A 20,098-nucleotide genomic window follows, 5' to 3' on the forward strand; every position below is an offset into this window, starting at 1 on the left:
TTTTTTGAGACAGAGTTTCTCGCTCTTGTCACCCAGGCTGGAATATAGTAGTGCGATTTCTGCTCACTGCAACCTCTGCCTCCTGGGTTCAAGAGATTCTCTTGCCTCAGCTTCCCAAGTAGCTTGGATTACAGGCGCACGCTACCATGCCTGACTAATTTTTGTATGTTTAGTAGAGACTGGGTTTCACCATGTTGGCCAGGCTGGTCTTGAACTCCTGACCTCAGGTGATCCACCGACCTCAGCCTTGCAAAGTGCTGGGATTATAGGTGTGAGCCACCACCACACCCGGCCTCCCTAAGTACTTTTTAGAAAATCCCCTATTTAATTAGCCAGGCGTGGTAGTGTGCACCTGTAATCCCAGCTACTCGGGAGGCTGAGGTGGGAGAATTGCTTGAACCCAGGAGGCGGAGGTTGCGGTGAGCCAAGATAGCACCACTGCACTCCAGCCTGGGTGACAGAGCAAGACTCTGTCAAAAAAAAGAAAATATGAAAAAGAAAAAAAAATCCGTATTTCCTAAAGACAAGGACATTCTTCTACATTACCACAATATAATTTTCAAAATCAGGACTTTCTTCAGACTTTATCAGTCTGTGCCTTTCACCCCATTTATGGCAGTCATCTTGTCTTTATTCTGTATGCTTTTTCTGGGCAATTGAAAAAAATATTCGTAAATTTGAAAAGAACTCCAGAAATATACAAGGATAATTCAACTAACATTCTTGTCTCCCGTAGTCCCATGGCCCACTACTGTTAGTATTTGGTCATGAGGGCCTCAAGACCACACACTGGCCTGCAGGGCCCACCTTCTTCTGGCCACCTGTTGCCTCACCTTCCTGTTGATTCTGCTGCAGCCACATGGCCTCCTTGCTATCCTGCAGGTATAGCAGATACACTCCTACCTCTGGGCCTTGTTCAAGCACACTTTTATTGAATACTTTTTATTCCCAGCCAGAGCAAGTAGGTCCATGGGGAAACATATCAGTAATGTGATGGGTAATATTTATTTATGTATTCATTCATTTATTTGTTTGAGAAGGGTTTTGCTCTGTCATCCAGGCTGGAGTGTAGTGGCATGATCATAGCTCACTGCAGCCTCGACCTCCTGGGCTTAAGCCATCTTTCCGCATCAGCCTCCTGAGTAGCTAGGACTACAGACATGTGGCACCAAGCTTGGCTAATTTTTAAATTTTTTGTGGAGACAGGGTCTTGATTTATTGCCCATGCTGGTCTTGAACTCTGGGACCCCACCTTGGCCTCCCAAAGTGGTGGGATTGGAGGTGTGAGTCACTATGCCCAGCCCTATCTCCTTTCACAATTACATGTAATTAGGCCGGGCACAGTGGCTCAAGTCTGTAATCCCAGCACTTTGGGAGGCCAAGGCAGGCAGATCACCTGAGGTCAGGAGTTAAAGACCAGCTTGGACAACATGGCGAAACCCTGTTTCTACTAAAAATGCAAAAATTTAGCCAGGTGCGGTGGTGTGTGCCTGTCGTCCCAGCTACTCTGGAGGCTGAGAGAGGAGAATTGCTTGAGCGTGGGAGGCGGAGGTTGCAGAGAGCCGAGATCACGTTATTGCACTCCAGCCTGGGTGACAGAACGACACTCTGTCTCAAAAAAAAAAGAAAAGAAAAAAATGAAAAGAATATAATTAGCTAGGCATTGTGGCACACGGCTGTAGTCCCAGCTACTCGGGAGGCTGACGTGGGAGGATCGCTCTAAGCCCAGGCATTCAGTGTTGCAGTAAGCTATGATCCTACCACTGCACTCCAGCCTTGACAACAGAGTGAGACCCTGTCTCTGGAAAAACAGAAACAAAAACAATTACGTATAATTTATTTCATTGTATGGATGTTCCATAATTTATTTACCTAGCCCCTGCTGAAAGACATTTAAGTTCTTTCTAACTTTTCCCTATTAATTCTCCTTGTTTTACAAAGAGCCTAATATTTGGCATGAAGGAGTGACTTAGCTAGATTGGCACACTTCCTAATGGTCGGTATTGTAGAGGTTGGTAAAATTAAATTAAATTTTTGTTTGAGACAGGATCTCATTCTGTCATCCAGGCTGGAATGCAGTGGCACTGTCACGGCTCACTGCAGTCTTGACTTCCAGAACTTCAGTGATCCTCCCACTGTTCAGCCTCCTGAATCATTCTGACTGCAGGCACTCTCCATCACTCCTGGCTAATTTTTGTATTTTTTGTAGAGACAGGGTTTTGCCATTTTGCCCAGACAGGTCTCGAACTCCAGAGCTCAAGCAATCCACTTGCCTCGGCTTCCCAAAGTGCTGAAATTATAGGTGTGAGCCAGTGTGCCTTGGCCCAGAGTCTGTAACTGTTGTTTTCCTGCTGAGTGCCTAATTCCATCTGATAAGATGCTGGGTGCTGTATAAATCAAGTGAAATGAACAGAGTCCCTGCCTTTAGGGGCATTGCACAGTATGTGATGCAAACTTCTGCTCTCGGGGCACTCATTAAAGCAGTGTGTACACTCAGAGTAAGAGACTTAGTAGGGTGGCTAGGTTTGGAGGGTGGTGTGTGGTACAAGTGATGTCAGTACTCCAGGACTGGATGGTGCCTTTTGAATTCTTTGAGTTGTGGAAGATGTCTTGATCTGGAAACTGAATGGTGTTTCTGGTGTTTCTTTTGGAACATAGGTTTAGTGGTATGAGTACAGAATGATCCAGAAAGATTGCTGGGTGAAAGGGAGGTTGTTGAGAACTCATTCACCAGGAATGTATTACGTAAGTAAGTAGGAAATAGGGCGGGACTATGACCATCTTCAGAAGCATCCAGCCAGGCCCCTGGAAGCTGGGATGCTGCGGTAGTCACTGTTTAGTGATTGCTGTCCTGAGCTGGTGCCACAGTCTTGCGTTTTTAAACTGAGATGGAGTCACAATCTGATAAATTGGTGTGAAGGGGGCTCGTGGGCAGCAGGAGGAGGAGGAGCTGGGAGGGCAACACATCTAGTCCAGAGCTAACTGTTCCAACCTAATTCTGGCACTTGGGGCAGCTCTGCCACCTTGTGGAATGAGTGCTCAGCGATTTTTGTGGGGGCTGAGTGCATACGTATGCATTCCAGGGGCCAGCCTTGAAATGTTCACCAGGACTGTATGTGGGTGTGGTTCCTTTCCTTCCACTTAGGTATTTATGGCTTCAAAGTATTCTTCCTATGTATATAGATGCATATTTTTTCCTGAATATATATTTTAGGAAGTTTTTATTTTGAAATAATTTAGATTTATACACCTATGTAGTGTGGGTTAAAAAAATGACAAAAAATAATTTCAGATTTATAAAAAAGTTACAAAATAGCAAAAGATTTCCCTTATACCCTTCCCTATGTTGGAAAATATAGATTCCCCAATTGCTAGCAATTTACCATGTTAGCTTTATTATTCTCTCCCAGATTTTATTTTATTTTTTGAGATGGAGTCTTACTCGGTTGCCCAAGCTAGAGTATAGTGGCGAGATCTTGGCTCACTGCAACCTCCGCCTCCTGGGTTCAAGCAATTCTCCTGTCTCCGCCTCCCGAGTAGCTGGAATTACAGGCACACGCCGCCATGCCTGGCTAATTTTTTTTGTATTTTTAGTAGAGATGGAGTTTCACCATGTTGGTCAAGCTGGTCTTGAACTCCTGACCTCAAGTGATCTACCCACCTTGGCCTCCCAAAATGCTGGGATTACAGGCGTGAGCCACTGTGCCCAGCCCGCTCCCAGGTTTTTTAATGTAGTTTTTTGAATTGTTTGAAAATAAATTGCCAACCTTTAGCTCTGAATATTTCAGTATGTATTTCCTGAAAACAAGGACATTCTCTTTCGTTCACACAATATAATCAAAATCAAGACCTTTTAAAAACTTTGCCATTTGTTCTAATAATGTTCTTTGTGGCAAAAATGGGGGTGAATTTTTTTTATTTCTGGTCAAGATCCAATCCAGGAACACATGTTGAATTCAGCTGTCATATTTCTTTTGTCTCCTTTAATCTGAAACAGACCTTCAGTCTTCTACTTTTTTTTTTTACTGGAGTGAGGGACAGGGGAATAAACTTTTTTTTTTTTTTTTTTTTTTTTTAAAATTAGATCTTCAGTTTTGTCTTTTATGACCTTCACATTACATTTTTGAAGAATATGATGTCCCTCAATTTGGGTTTTTCTGATTTATCTTCATAATTTGATTTGGGTTATTCACTTTTCACAGAAATACCATATAAGTGATGTGTCCTTTTCAGGTGCATTCTATCAGGAAGCACATGAAAACCTCTTTGTCCCACTTACTGGTGACATTAACTTTTGTCACTTACCTAAGGTAGTATCTACCAGCTTTTTCTACTATAAGGCTGTTATTACCCCTATATAATGAATACATTTCTTGTGAGAGAAACTTTGAGACTATGTAAATATCTTATTTCTTCATCAAACTTTCACCCATTATTTTAGCATCTACTGGTATTTCTTTCCTGAAACCATTTTTACTGTGATGGCTGCCAAATGGTGATATCTAACTTTCATCATTCCTTCAACAGGTATAAGTTTATATTCTGTCTTAGGGGGCTGTATCTCCCTTCTTTCCTTCCTTTCCTTGTTTGTTTATCCGCATGGGCTCATGGATTCTTATGTCGTTCTATGGGTTGTACTCTGTTTCTGTCATTATTTTAATGCCAAAAAGATTATAATCTTGAGATCTTATCAGTAAATACTTTTTTTTTTTTTTTTGAGACAGAGTCTCACTCTGTTGTCCAGGCTGAAGTGCAGTGATGAGATCTCTGCTCACTGCAACTTCTGCCTCCTGGGTTCAAGTGATTCTCCTGCCTCAGCCCCCCGGGTAGCGGGGTTTTGGGGCCCCCCCCCCCCCCCCCCCCTTTTTTTTTTTTTCTTTTTTTTGTAGCTTTAGTAGACACTGATCCAGGCTGGTCTCAAACTCTTGACCTCAAGTGATCCACCCGCCTCACCCTCCCAAAGTGTTGGGATTACAGGTGTGAGCCACTGTGCCTGGCCTCAGCTAATCCTTTGATTGCTTTTTGATGCTTCAAGCTGAAAAAGTTATTCCTTCACAGACATTAACAATATTTTGTTCATTATATTATGTTAAATATATATCAAAAAGGTATCAAACTCCTGGGCCACATGATGTCATTGCCGACAAGAATACCAACTGTGTTGGGCCTTGGTCCTGAGGGAACACATGACAATGAGAAGTGACTCTTTTCCCCTGGCTGGAGAAGTGACAAATAACAGGATCCAGGAGCAGATGTTAAGTGCTGATGATGAGGTACAGCAGATAGTCATTTGTGGCAGGAGTTGATGGAGTGTGGTCCCTGAGAGCCAGGGCCATCTGGATGTCTTCCTGTTTGTGGAGTGAGCTGGGTCTGGATGGAAGTGAAGACTTGGCTGAGCCAGGGAGGAATGGCAGGAAGAGGGCACAGGCCAAGCAGGGGTGTGAACTGCGAGAGCATGAAGCAGTTGTTGGAGTAGGAGCTGAGGCCTCCTTGTGGATGAATGGGAGGTACGTTTGGAAGCAAGATGCTGCTTGGGGTGACGTGGGCCTTGAATGCCAGACTGAGCATTGCCTGCCAGACTGAATATCACCATCATCGTAATCTAATCATAGTCATCCAGTTGTGAGGTCATCTGATGCTGGCAATGGGCATACAAAATATTACATAGGATATTTATTTCTAAGCCAAGTTTCAGAAAACAATTTACAAACTTTTTTTAGTATAAACATAGTGTATGCTTACTATATAAGGAAAAGTATATAACTACTCAAGTATATGTAGATCCCACTCTATATTATCTGTTGCTGTGTGACAGTATTACCACAAATATAGTAGCTGAAACAACACATTTGTTTTCTCACAGTTTCTGTGGGTGAGGAGTTCAAGCATAGCTTAGCCAGGTCCTCTGCAAGCTTATAATCCAAGGGTTGGCTCGGGCTATATTCTCATCTGAGCACTCTACTGGGGAGGGTTCCAGGCTTACCTGATGGTTGGTGGCATTCAGTCCTTGTAGACTGTCAGACTGAGGGCCTTGGTTTTTGCTGGTGCACTCAGTTCCTTGCCTCATGTAGAGCAGCTCACAACGTAGCAGGTTGTTTCACTAAGACAGCGAGGAGGAGTGTTTCCTAGTAAGACAGACACTGTAGTCTTACCTAATACAATCGTAAAAGTGACATACTGTCTCCTTTGCCATATTCTGTTAGAGACAGGTTACAGCTTTGCCCAGTGGCAGTATCCTAGCCAATGAGGTTTATCCGAGGTGTGATTATTAAAATAATTGAAAACTTTTCCCAATACACTGCAGTGACAACTTGCAGCATAGGTTGGCAATGGCAATTTTTGACATCTCTATGGAGACTGAATTAAAATTTAAAAAAAAAAAGAAGTTATAGGTTGTGCCCACACTCAAGAAGAAGAGGTTATATAGGGCATGAATACCAGAAGGCAGGGATTATTAAGAAACATTTTAGGGTTTAACTCCATACCCTCCCTCGAAAATAGATAACGAAAACACTGCTTAGGGTTACCTTTTTTTTTTTTTTTTTTTTGAGACAGAGTTTCGTTCTTGTTGCCCAGGCTGGAGTGCAATGGCATGATCTCGACTTACCGCAACCTCTGCCTCCCGGGTTCAAGCAAATCTCCTGCCTCCATCTCCTGAGTAGCTGGGATTACAGGCTTGCACCACCACGCCTGGCTAATTTTGTATTTTTTAGTAGAGATGGGGTTTCTCCATGTTGGTCTGGCTGGTTCCCAACTCCCGACCTCAGGTGATCCACCTACCTTGACCTCCCAAAGTGTTGGGATTACAGGCATGAGCCACCACTCCTGGCCTAGGGTTACCGTTATTAAAAGCAAAATTTGTGGACCATTTTTCTCTGCACATACCAAAGTATAGTAGTAATTTAGGAGCAACAAGAGCAAAGGGTGACTCTTGAGATTTTGAGCCTGGATGCCCAGGAGAGAGCTCTGTGCTTTTTCTTGATTCCTCCAAACAATAATTTGTTAAACAGGAGGGAGAGGACAGAGCATGTAAATGATGATGCCAGTAACTACTTGGAAATAGTGATTTTCATACTGCTTTTAAAAGAGGAATAAATTAGTTTCAGTAGATGACCTTACCCCAAGAGTAATTGAGTTCCCCCTCACATTTGAACCAGAACCTTTGAGGATTTAATTTACAATATTTTCTTCTGGGCATGGTGACTTATGCCTGTAATCCCAGCACTCTGGGAGGCTGAGGCAGGAGGATCACTACTTGAGCCAAGGAGTTAGAGATCAGCCCTGGGCAACATAGGGAGACCCTCATTGTGCTCTTTTTTTTTTTTTTTTTTTTAAATAATAATTTACATGTCTTCTGCCCTCTGTCTTTGAGTAACTGCTTCCATGTTGACAAGAACCATGTTAATACGCTAAGAGTGGATGATGTCACTTAGCTGGCGTCACCAACTCCTGCCATGTATATTCTAAATGAACTGTCCTCCCATAGGGGAATACACACCTGTGTGTGTAGACTCTGCCCCAGCAGGCCCATTTGACAACCAGTGGCTCTCTTAGTTTCTTTTTTCTGTTTGTTTTTTTGAAATGGAGTCTCACTGTGTCACCTGGGCTGGAGTGCCCTGGCACAATCTCGGCTCACTACAACCTCTGCCTCTGGGCTCAAGCGATTCTCCTGCCTCAGCCTCCTGAGTAGCTGGGATTATAGGTGCACGCCACTATGCCCAGCTAACTTTTGTATTTTTAGTAGAGACGGGGTTTCGCCATGTTAGCCAGGCTAGTCTCAAACTCCTGACCTCGTGATCTGCCCATCTCGTCCTTCCAAAGTGCTGAGATTATAGGCGTGAGCCACCATGCCCGGCCCTATACATAATTTTCTATTTTGCTGATAATATTTTCAGTTTTATTTTTTATTTTGAGAGAATCTCACTTTGTCACCCAGGCTGGAGTGCTGTGGCACAATCTCAGCTCACGGCAACCTCCACCTCCTGGGTTCAAGCAATTTTCGTGCCTCAGCCTCCTGAGTAGCTGGGACAACAGACACGCACCACCACGCCCGGATAAATTTTTGGATTTTTAGTAGAGACAGAGTTTCACCATGTTGGCCAGGCTGGTCTTCAACTCCTGACCTCAAGTGATCTGCCCGCCTCAGCCTCCCAGACTGCTGAAATTACACACATGAGCCACTGTGCTTGGCCATATTTTGAGTTTTGTTTCACATAGTTATACCACACATATTCTGTTTCTTAATTTTTAAAATTTATTATTATTTTTTAATTATTTTTGAGACAGGGTCTCACTGTTGCTTAGGCTCTAGTCTCAGTGGTGCAATCTCGGCTCACTGCAACCTCCTTCCCCAGGTTCAAGTGATTCTCCCACCTCAGCCTCCTGAGTAGCTGGGACTACAAGCATTCACCACCATGCCTGGCTAATTTTTGTATTTTTTGGTAGAGACAGGGTTTCCTCATGTTGTCCAGGCTGGTCTTGAACTCCTGACCTCAAGTGATCCACCCACCTTGGCCTCCCAAAGTGCTGGGATTACAGGCATGAACCACCACCCCCAGCACTATTTATTTATTTTTTGAGACAGGTTCTGTCTCACGCTGTTGCCCAAGCTGGAGTGCAGTGGTGGGATCACGGCTTACTGCAGCATCGACCTTCTGGGTTCAGTCTATCCTCCTGCCTCAGTCTCCTGAGTAGCCGAGACTATGAGTACGTGCCACCACACCCAGCTACTTTTTATATTTTTTTGTAGAGATGGGGTCTCACTATGTTGCTCAGGCTGGTCTTGAACTCCTGGGCTTTAGTTATCCGCCCACCTTGGCCTCCCAAAGTGCTGGAATTACAGGTGCGAGCCACTACGCCTGGTCTATTTTAAAATGTAGAATATTTTTGCTGAATGCATAATTTCAATGTTCCTATTGTGATTTTGTTAATTACCACTAATCCTTCATTGTTTGATTAATAAAGTAGGGCAATTAGATGTTAGAATTTTGCAGATTATACCAGTGACACATGGCCCCTTGGCTAGGATTATGCATAACTTATGATTGTTTTGAGCAAAGATGTATGAGGTCAGTGACAACAATAATGACAAGTAATATTCAAGTAACCTCTTGCTGTTAATACTGGCTTTTGTGGCCAGGCACGGTGGCTCATGCCTTGTAATCCCAACACTTTGGGAAGCTGAAGTGGTGGATCACCTGGGGTCAGGAGTTCAAGACCAGCCTGGCCAAAAGGGTGAAACCCTGTCTCTACTAAAAATACAAAATAGGCCAGGCGCGGTGGCTCAAGCCTGTAATCCCAGCACTTTGGGAGGCCGAGACGGGTGGATCACGAGGTCAGGAGATCGAGACCATCCTGCCTAACACGGTGAAACCCCGTCTCTATTAAAAAATACAAAAAACTAGCCGGGCGAGGTGGCAGGTGCCTCTAGTCCCAGCTACTCGGGAGGCTGAGGCAGGAGAATGGCGTGAACCCGGGAGGCGGAGCTTGCAGTGAGCTGAGATCTGGCCACTGCACCCCAGCCTGGGCAACAGAGCAAGACTCCATCTCAAAAAAAAAACCACAATAAAATAATTAGCTGGGCATGGTGGCACACGCCTCTAATCGTAGCTACTTGGGAGGCTGAGGTAGGAGTATCGCTTGAACCCTGGAGGTGGAGGTTGCAGTGACCCGAGATTGCTCCACTGCACTTCAGCCTGGGTGACAGAGTGAGACTCTGTCTCAAAAACAAAACAAACAAACAACAGCAAAACAAAACTGGGTTTTGTCTTTGACTGCCTCATGGAAACATATAGGAGACTTGTGAAATAAGTATTCTTACTCCCATTTAACAATGAGGAAACAGTCTTGGAGAGGCTAGCTCCCATGTTTGATGTGACAGTACACTAACATAAGTAAGAGAAGTAAAGAATGCAACATATTCCAGGCCGGGCACAGTGGCTCATGCTTGTAATCCCAGCACTTTGGGAGGCCAAGGTGGGTGGGTCACCTGCAGTCAGGAATTTGAGACCAGCCTGTCCTAAATGATGAAACCCGGTCTGTACTAAAAATACAAAAATTAGCTGGGTGTGATGGCAGACACCTGTAATCCCAGCTACTTGGGAGGCTGAGGCAGAAGAATCGCTTGAACCCAGGAGGCGGAGGTTGCAGTGAGCTGAGATCATGCCACTGCACTCCAGCCTGGGTGACAGAGAGAGACTCCGTGTCAAAAAAAAAAAAAAGCAGCACATTGGGTATTTCAATATTTTAGAAAAAGGAATGAACAAAACCAACTGTTATACAAATAGAAAGGGAAGGACTACAGGATCCATAAAGTACTTACAGGAATTCTTCAAGGCAGGACAGAATCTTTTCTGCTGAGAGACCGGGGTGAAGGCATTGTGCAAGGAGGTGGTATTTGAAGGATGAGCAAGACTTGGTTTGCAAGTGTGAACAACATGCCAAATAGAGGGAACCACATGGTCTAGACTGGCTGAACTGGCAGCCTTTATTGTGCATACAGAGGGCTCCTTTTGGCTGTAGTGTACAAAAATTAGGATAAGGTTGTGAAGTCTGGAAAATATAAATTTTCATATCTCTAAAAATTTGGGTTCAAAAGTAAAATAGTCCACTTTGCAAAACCTTCATGAGAAAGGGACGATTGCTTAAGTCTTGGTGTTTATGTGTCTTTTTTGTTGTTCTATTTTTTAATATTATTTATTTATTTACTGTTTGAGACAAAGTTTGTCACTTTGTTGCCCAGGCTGGAGTGCAGTCGTGTAATCTCAGCCCACTGCAACCTCCGCCTACCAGGTTCAAGCGATTCACCTGCCTTAGCCTCCTGAGAAGCTGAGATTACAGGCATCCAGCTAATTTTTTTCTATTTTTTGTTTGTTTGTTTGTTTTTGGCAGTGGAGGGGGGCAGTCTCGGTCTCTTGCCCAGTCTCGAGTACAGTGGTGCGATCTCAGTTCACTGCAACCTTTGCTTCCCAGTTTCAAGCGATTCTCCTGCCTCGGCCACCCAGGTAGCTGGGACTACAGGCATGCACCACCATGCCCAGCTGATTTTTTTTTTTTATATTTTTAGTAGAGACAGGGTTTCACCATGTTGGCCAGGCTGGTCTCGAATTCCTGATCTCAAATGATCCGCCCGCCTCAGCCTCCCAAAGTGCTGGGATTACAGGCGTGAGCCACCGGGCCCGGCCAATTTTGTATTTTTAGTAGAGACGGGGTTTCACCATGTTGGTCAGGCTGGTCTCGAACTCCTGACCTCAGGTGATCCAACCGCCTCAGCCTCCCGAAGCGTTGGGATTACAGGCATGAGCCACCACATCTGGCCTTTTTTGTTGTATTATAATTTAACATATCCTAAATATTTTCTCATTAAAAAGCATAAACATTTTATTCCTATATAATATTTTTATCTACTTTTTTTTCTTTAGAGCTCTATTTCTGGAAGAATCTACTTTTTGATTTGTGGTTCTGAAATTATAGCAAATTGTGTAATTTATCAGATTTTGTCACAGGCTATAATACATAACTGATTCATACCCTGTTTGCAGCTTTTCTCACTCTGATGCTTGTGTTGTTTTTTCCAGCAGTGCAGGGTAGATTATCAACTGGCTTATAATCAGAAGAGCTTGCTTGTATCACAGTGAGTTATACTTCACTGATTTCACTGGGAAATCTTACTTCCTGAGCTTCCATGGTTAAATATTTGTAATGCTCAAATCTTCTTTTGATGTTTATTCCATCAGAGAAAAAGCAGCAACTACTTTGTCTTAGTGTTGCCAAATTGAAAAGAGCCTTTGGTTTGGCCAGGGTCTTTGTGATGGTGACACCTGGCAGTATCTTCCCTCCTGAGGAGCATCCCTGCTCACCTGAGCCTCTCTGATCCTAATACTGCCTGTCAGATGCAGCTGGTCCACCCGAGTGCCAAGCTTGCACTCCTTTGGAGTTTCAGCTGTACTAACTTTTGCTTAGCTGTGAGGAATCAAGGATTTTGCTTTTGTGGGGGGAGGAGTTTTTATCCTGTAAACTGAACTTGCTTCCTTTGAAGGGTTTACTAGATTGGCAGATTATTAGTCCAGTCATATCTATCTTTCAACATAGTTTGGCCATGTCTTTTTTTTTTTTTTTTTTTGAGATGGAGTTTCGCTCTTGTCACCCAAGCTGGAAGTCAATGGTGTGATCTCGCCTCACTGCAACCTTTGCCTCCTGGGTTCAAGCAGTTCTCCTGCCTCAGCCTCCCAGGTAGCTGGGATTACAGTCACGCACCACCACACCTAGCTAATTTTTGTATTTTTAGTAGAGACAGGGTTTTGCCATATTGGCCAGGTTTGTCTTGAACTCCTGACCTCAATTGATTCACCCACCTTGGTCTCCCAAAGTGCGGGGATTACAGGTGTAAGCCACCATTCCTGGCCAGCCATGTCTTTTTCTTTTTTCCTTTTGTTTTCTGACAGAGTTTGGCTCTTGTTGCCCAGGCTGCAGTGCAGTGGTATCATTGCAGCTCATTGCAACCTCCGCCTAGCAGGTTCAAGCGATTCTCCTGCCTCAGCCCCCCGAGTAGCTGGGATTACAGGCACCTGCCACCACGCCTGGCTAATTTTTTGTATTTTTAGTAGAGATGGGGTTTCACCATGTTGGCCAGGCTGGTCTTGAACTCCTGACCTCAGGTGATCTGCCTGCCTTGGCCTCCCAAAATGCTGGGATTACAGGCGTGAGCCACCGTGCCCCACCAACATGTGCTGTTATTTATGTTTTAAAAAGATAAAACAATGTTCAGTATTTTGGTGGAACAAGCTTGGTACTATCCTGCATTATATAAAGTGAGTATTAAAAATGAAAATCTTTAGGTGTCATAGTAAAAGATGTCCCAAAAGGTGGAGATAATAATCCCACTGATATGTGAATAGTCATACTAGGAACCTTATAGTTGGTTTTGAATTTCACACTTTTCAGGAGGACGTAGACAAAATGAAGTGCTTACAGGGTGATATGTGTTCCAGCCAGGGCATATGAAGACTGGTTGAAGAAATATTTCACACTTGGTGATAATTATAATAGCTGTCTCCAGCCATGTTCCAGAAATAACATAAGCCTGCTTATGATATATTTTATATTTGAAATGATAATGGCTTCCATGTGTTGATCACCTACTTTGTGCCAAGTATATACATTATCCATAACCTTTTCTCCAACTCTTTGAAATAGGTTGTATTCTTCCCTTAAGAATCTGGATAATTAGACTAGCTTGCACAGCTAATTTATGCTGCTAATGAAAGATAGACCTGGGATTTAACGTTGTGCTTTTTGTATTATACCATACTGCCTCTGGCAGGAGCATGCAGTGAGGCTGTGGGTGGTGGGCACTTCCCCTCTTCTGCTTATGATTAGGTTAATTCCTGAAATTTAAAATGACATTGAATAGTCGTAGTAGATAGTATTAATTGAGCATTTATTATGTGCTCCTTTCTAGGCTCTTTGCATGTAATTTATTTACATGCAACTCAGCGAAGTTGTTACCATTATCGTCTCCATCCTGCACATGAGGAAACTGAGTCTAGGGGTGTAGGTGGAAGAACTTGGGTTTGAAATAGGCTGTCCAGCTGCAGAACCCACACTTAGCCCCTGTGCTGTTTGCTTTATGTAGATGACCATTGTGTGTACACATGAGTGCAAAGTTTTTGTTTTTGAGACGGAGTGTCGCTCTTGTCACCCAGGCTAGAGTGCAATGGTACGATCTTGGCTCACTGCAGTCTCCACCTCCGGGTTCAAGTGAGTCTCCTGCCTCGATCTCCTGAGTAGCTGGGTCTACAGGGGTGCACCACCATGCCCAGCTAATTTTTCTTTTTGTTTTTTTTTGAGACAGAGTCTCACTCTGTTGTCCAGGCTGGGGTACAGTGGCGTGATCTTGACCCACTGCAACCTCTGCCTCCTGGGTTCAAGCAATTCTTCCACCTCAGCCTCCCAAGTAGCTGGGACTACAGGCACGTGCCACCATGCCTGGCTAATTTTTATATTTTTAGTAGAGACGGGGTTTTACCATGTTGGCCAGGCTGGTCTTGAACTCCTGACCGCAAGTGGTCTGCCTGCCTCAGCTTCCAAAAGTGCTGGAATTATAGTTGTGAGCCGCTGCATAGGGTTCCAGCCTTAGTCTTTTGTGACGTACAAAATGGCAAGTTTATATGATTTAACTTAATATGGATCAGGAGAAGGATATTCCAAATAAACTATTTTTTTGTTTTAGGAAATAATTGGATGTATTAAAGGTTTGTGTTTTGAACTTCTCCACTGACATACTTTTCCTGTCCAATTATTTGTCTGAGAAGTGTGTATTCTATTTCACATTGTGTCACTTTTGCTTCTCCCTTTTTTTTTTTGAGACAGAGTTTCGCTCTTGTTGCCCAAGCCAAAATGCAATGGCGCGATCTCAGCTACTGCAGCCTTTGCCTCCCGGGTTCAAGCGATTCTCTTGCCTCAGTCTCCCGAGTTGCTGGGATTATAGACACACACCACCATGCCCGGCTAATTTTTTGTATTTTTAGTAGAAATGGGGTTTCACCATGTTAGCCAGGCTGGTCTGGAACTCCTGACCTCATATGATCCGCCCGCCTTGGTCTCCCAGAGTTCTGGGATTACAGGCGTGAGCCACCGCGCCTGGCCAACTTTTTCTTCTCTTACCTGCAACTAACTGATCTGGCATCTTTTATATCTCTTGTTATAGGTAGAAAGTGATTTTAAGGTATTCTGCTTTGTGATGTGTGTGTATAGGTTTTTGTTGGTTTAAATTGGCTCTCTAATAGCATCCTTCAGACCACCAAACCTAATTTTGAAATGTAGAGTATAATTTAGATCAAATTTAAGAATTTTAAAATTACTTCTGATTATGGGATGACACTTGAAAAAATAATCATAATACTTACCAAAGGTTTAACAGGCTACCTGCTTTCAGTGGAAATTGTGTGACTATGTTTAAGAAAAATTTGATTAACTCTAGAAAGGTCCATTCATTGCACATGGAATTCTTAATTTTTTAAAAAAAGGTCCATTTGATATATTCTTGGGTGACCAAATCTGTAGCATAGGAGTGACTTAAGGTGATTGTTTTCGTTGGTGGGAAGACATTCTAAAGGCAGTCCTCAATAAACTGCATTTCTAACACACAAGAGGTTCTTGTGGCCCACGGGTGGTGACTCACACCTGTAATTCCAGCACTCTGGGAGGCCGAGGCAGGCGGATCACTTGAAGTCAGGCATTCGAGACCAGCCTGGACCAGTCTCTACTAAAGCAACAAAACAAAACAAAACAAAAAAAGGTGGACGTGGTGGTGGTGGGCGACTGTAATCCCATCTACTTGGGCGGCTGAGGCTGGAGAATCACTTGAACTGGGGAGGTAGAGGTTGCAGTGAGCTGAGATCTCACCATTGCACTCCAGCCTGGGAGACAAGAGTGAGATTCCATCTCAAGGAAAAAAAAAAAAAAAGTCCTTGTGATGGGTTTAGTTTTTGTCATTGGTGCCTGACCGACTATTGCCTTCTGCTTATTTGTTTTTTAGGGTCATGCTTTCATTGTCTCTTTGATCATTGAGTCCTATGAGTCCTCCTTATGCCTTCTACCTCCATTTAGTTAGCTGGTTTTTCTTGTAGTCTCTGGGTCCTTTTTGTTGTTGTTTATTTTGCATTTATTATTATTATTGTTATTTTATTTATTCATTCTTGACACAGGATCTTGCTTTGTTGCCTAGGCTGAAGTGCAGTGGTGCAGTCATGGCTCACTGCAGCCTGAACCTGCTGGGCTCAAGGGATCCTCCCACCTGAGCCTCCTGGACAGCTGGGACTATAGGCACATGCATCATGGCTGGCTAATTAAAAAAAAATTATTTTTGTAGAGATGAGGTCTTGCTGAGTTGCCTACACTGATCTTGAGGATCCTGGCCTCGAGTGATCCTCTTGCCTTGACCTCATTTATTGTTATTTTTAATTGACATGTAATAATTTTACATATTCATGTGGTAAACATTTCCTTACATGTATACAATGTATAATGATTAAATCAGGATAATTAGCAAATCCATCACCTTGAACATTTATTTTTTTGTGTTCAGAACATTCAAAATCTGCTTTTCTAGCTATTTGAAAATATATAATGAACTATTAACTATAGTTCCCCTATAGTGCTGTAGAATACTAGAACTTATTTCTCCTATTCTGGATCCTTTTTTTTTGAGGCAGAGTCTTGCTCTGTTGCCCAGGCTTAAGTGCAGTGGTACAATTTCGGCTCACTGCAAACTCTGCCTCCCGGGTTCAAGCCATTCTCCTGCCTCAGCCTCCCGGGTAGCTGGAACTACAGGCGCCTGCCACCACGCCCAGCTAATTTTTTTGTATTTTTAGTAGAGACGGGGTTTCACCGTGTTAGCCAGGATGGTCTCGATCTCCTGACCTTGTGATCCACCCACCTTGGCCTCCCAAAGTGCTGGGATTACAGGCATGAGCCACCACGCCCGGCCTTTCTTTCTTTTTTTTTGAGACAGAGTCTTGCTCTGTCACCCAAGCTGTAGTGCAGTGGTGTGATCTTGGCTCACTGCAACCTCCGCCTCCCAGGTTCAAGCAATTCTTCTGCCTCAGCCTCCTGAGTAGCTGGGATTACAGGCATGTGCTACCATGCCAAGCTAATTTTTGTATTTTTAGTAGAGACGGGGTTTCACCGTGTTGTCCAGGCTGGTCTCGAACTCATTACCTCAGGTGATCCACCCACCTCGGCCTCCCAAAGTGCTGGGATTACAGGTGTGAACCACTGCACCTGGCCAATTCTGGATCCTTTTGATCAGACAAAGTATATCACAAAACAAAGTACGTGTTGAAATCTCAAAGACTCAGTACTAAAACCTTTGTAACTGTTACACTTCCCTTGCACAAAAACTGGCGTAAAATCTCTTAGGTTTCACAGAGAGATACTGAGGAATATTCCCTATTTCTGTCCACAAGGATTGGTACCAGGATGGTAGTGAATGTAAGTCTGGTCCAACTCATAAGTACCAGCTTGAGATCCTTGATTTTTTAAATTTTTATTTTATTTTATTTTATTATTATTATTATTTGAGACAGAGTCTGGCTCTGTTGCCCAGGGTGGCATGATCTCAGCTCACTGCAACTTCTGCCTTCGGGTTCAAGCAATTATCATGCCTCAGCCTCCCGAATAGCTAGAATTACAGGTGTGCTCCACGATGCCTGGCTAATTTGTTTGTTTGTTTGTTTTTTGTTTGAGTCAAAGTCTTGCTCTTGTCTCCCAGGCTGGAGTGCAATGGCATGATCTTGACTCACTGCAGCCTCCGCCTCCCAGATTCAAACAATTCTCCTGCCTCAGCCTCCCAAGTGGCTGGGATTACAGGCACCTGCCACCATGCCTGGTTAATTTTTGTATTTTTAGTAGAGACGGGGTTTCACCATATTGCCAGGCTGGTCTCGAACTCCTGACCTCAGGTGATCCACCTCCCTTGGCCTCCCAAAGTGCTGGGATTACAGGTGTGAGCCACCATGCCCAGCCCATTTTTTTGTATTTTTAATAAAGATGGGGTTTCACCGTGTTGGTCAGGCTGGTCATGAACTCCTGATCTCGAGTGATCCACCTGCCTTGGCCTCCCAAAGTGCTGGGATTACAAGTGTGAGCCGCTCTGCCTGGCCTGAGATCCTTGATGTTTTGTTTTGTTTTGTTTTGTTTTTTAAGGATTTTTCCTTAAAGTATGTGAAACCCTGAAAACTTGTACGACTGTTGAAAATAAACATGTTGATTTCTTCTTCCTAAAGATGAATCACAGTTGAGTCTTATTTGACCTGAAGTTGTTTTCATTCTCTCTAAACAGTAATTTGAGGAGGTAATGGCAGTCTGATATCTCAGGCTACATATGCACGCTAGTCTTTCACCTTCAGTTGTCATGTGTTAGTGCATGTTTTGTAATAATTGGGATAAATACAAGGAACCTTTGCTTTTGTTTTTATTTTTTTCAGTAACAAATACTTTTAAGAAAACAGATGATTTTGTGTCATCTAATGCACCAGCTGTCGACCTAGACCATAAGTTTAGATGCAAGGTTGTGGACTGTTTAAAATTTTTCCGCAAAGCCAAACTGTTGCACTATCACATGAAGTATTTCCATGGAATGGAGAAGTCACTGGAGCCAGAGGAGAGCCCGGGAAAGAGGCATGTCCAAACCAGGGGCCCTTCAGCTTCAGACAAGCCCAGCCAGGAGACCCTGACCAGGAAGCGGGTCTCTGCCAGTTCCCCAAGTAAGTATCTTCATTCTTCATTGTGTCATGGATGGCTCGGTTGCTTGGCCACAGTGCTTGTGTTTTCTGACACACAATGCAGGCATTAGGTTTGTTCCAGTTGAATCCCACAGGATTGAACATACTAAGTGATCCTCCGGGCTGCACCATGGAGCTGTGGCCTTCCTGCAGGCCACAGTCGCTTAGCCTCTGAAGGCCTTGCTGCTTCCAGTATGAGTGGGGACAGTCAAGCAAAGGGACCTCATTCAGAAGCCAGCAGGAGAACTCGTGGTCAGAGCAGCATGGGTGCCATCGTGCCACTCTCCCAAACCTGTGTGTTTTCCTTGCCAGCAGTACAAAAGAGCACGATAACCAAAAGGTGATATGTGATTCTACTGCCAGGTCCAAATGTGAATCCTGTTTCATCTTAAGTGCAACTGAAGATATTTATAATAGCACTGTTTATTTTGCATAGAAACCATAATAGTAGTAGTAGGGGTTACCATAAAATCTCATTTTATAACTTACTACAGAGAACCTTTTAGGAAATATCTTCTAAAGCTTACAGAAATTGAAAAATTACATGTTTCCAGGGGAATTTCAGAAGAATTAATGGATTTCCAATAAATTCTATCATCTTCCCAGCTTTTTACTTGCTATTGTAATATCACTATCTACTTCTTGGCTTAAAGGTTTTCTATTAAAACATGTAGGTATTAAATGGTGTATGGAACTCCTAGGACATCTGACAGTGTTCCCAGTAGAGTATACAATCAGGTTTCAGGATGGGCAGAGCCATGCAGACTAAGGTGAACTCTGACCCTTCGAGGGGTCAGCCTTCATTTATGCTGTCAAGACTTTGTATGTGCTGTATTATCCATTAGAAATATAATGTGAGGCCAAGCACAGTATCTCATGCCTATAATTCCAGTACTTTGGGAGTCCAAGGCGGGGGATCACCTGAGGTCAGGAGTTCGAGACCAGCCATACTAACATGGTGAAACCCTGTCTCTACTAAAAATACAAAAAAATTAGCTGGGCTTGGTGGTGCGTGCCTGTAATCCCAGCTACTCTGGAGGTTGAGGCAGCAGAATCGCTTGAAGCCGGGAGGCAGAGGTTGCAGTGAACCGAGATTGTGCCACTGCACTCCAGCCTGGGCGACTGAGTGAGACTCCATCTCAAAACAACAACCAAATAAGCTAGCATAAACTGATACAGATTATATGGTTCTGTTTATATAAAGTTCAAAAATGAGTAGGAACTAATTTGTGGTATTTGAGGTCAGAACAGTAGTTACCTTTTGGAGGAGGTAGATAGGACTGGAAACTGGGCAGGAGGGAGACTTCTAGGGCTCCGGAAATGTTCTGTTTCCTGATCTGCATGGTGACTATACGGGTGTGTTCATTTATGAAAAAGTATTGATTTATATGTTTATTTGTGTGTACTTTTCTGTGTATGTTTTATGCTTCAATAAAAAGCATGCTTAGGCAGGCATGGTGTTTCCTTTTATCTATTTGTTTCCTTTTATCTGACTTACCTCCAAATTAATCTTCTCCTTTTCAGTCCCATGGCACTAATCCAGGTTTCCCCTCTTGCCCTGGTTGTTGTGGTCATTTCTTAACCAGTTTTCCTCCCATCATTCTTTACTCACTGTGATTATCCATCATTTTGCCGTCAGATCGATCTTTGAAAGTACAAACCTGATTATATCACTGTCTTGCTAAATAATACGTAAGGACAGGATGATGCTTCTGAAAGCATAAGTTTTGGAGCTGGGCACAAGGGTTGTGAATCCCATCTGTTCCCTCAGTCACTGTTGGACTCTCTTCAGGTCTCCAGACCTCACTCTCTCT

At 43.6% G+C, this 20,098-nt stretch overlaps 1 protein-coding gene across 2 annotated transcripts in view; it reads left to right on the forward strand.

Annotated features, from left to right (window-relative positions):
- Nucleotides 1-20,098, forward strand: part of PHF20 (PHD finger protein 20) — a 189,067-nt gene that overhangs the window by 120,932 nt on the left and 48,037 nt on the right. For both annotated transcript variants that reach the window (XM_017886648.1, XM_017886649.1), the window contains one exon: nucleotides 17,988-18,266. In XM_017886648.1, coding sequence (XP_017742137.1) covers nucleotides 17,988-18,266 — 279 coding nt within the window. The remainder of the gene's footprint in view (nucleotides 1-17,987; nucleotides 18,267-20,098) is intronic.

This window comes from Rhinopithecus bieti, unplaced genomic scaffold, assembly GCF_001698545.2.
Source record: "Rhinopithecus bieti isolate Rb0 unplaced genomic scaffold, ASM169854v2 scaffold_15197, whole genome shotgun sequence".
Taxonomy (NCBI): Eukaryota; Metazoa; Chordata; class Mammalia; order Primates; family Cercopithecidae; genus Rhinopithecus; species Rhinopithecus bieti.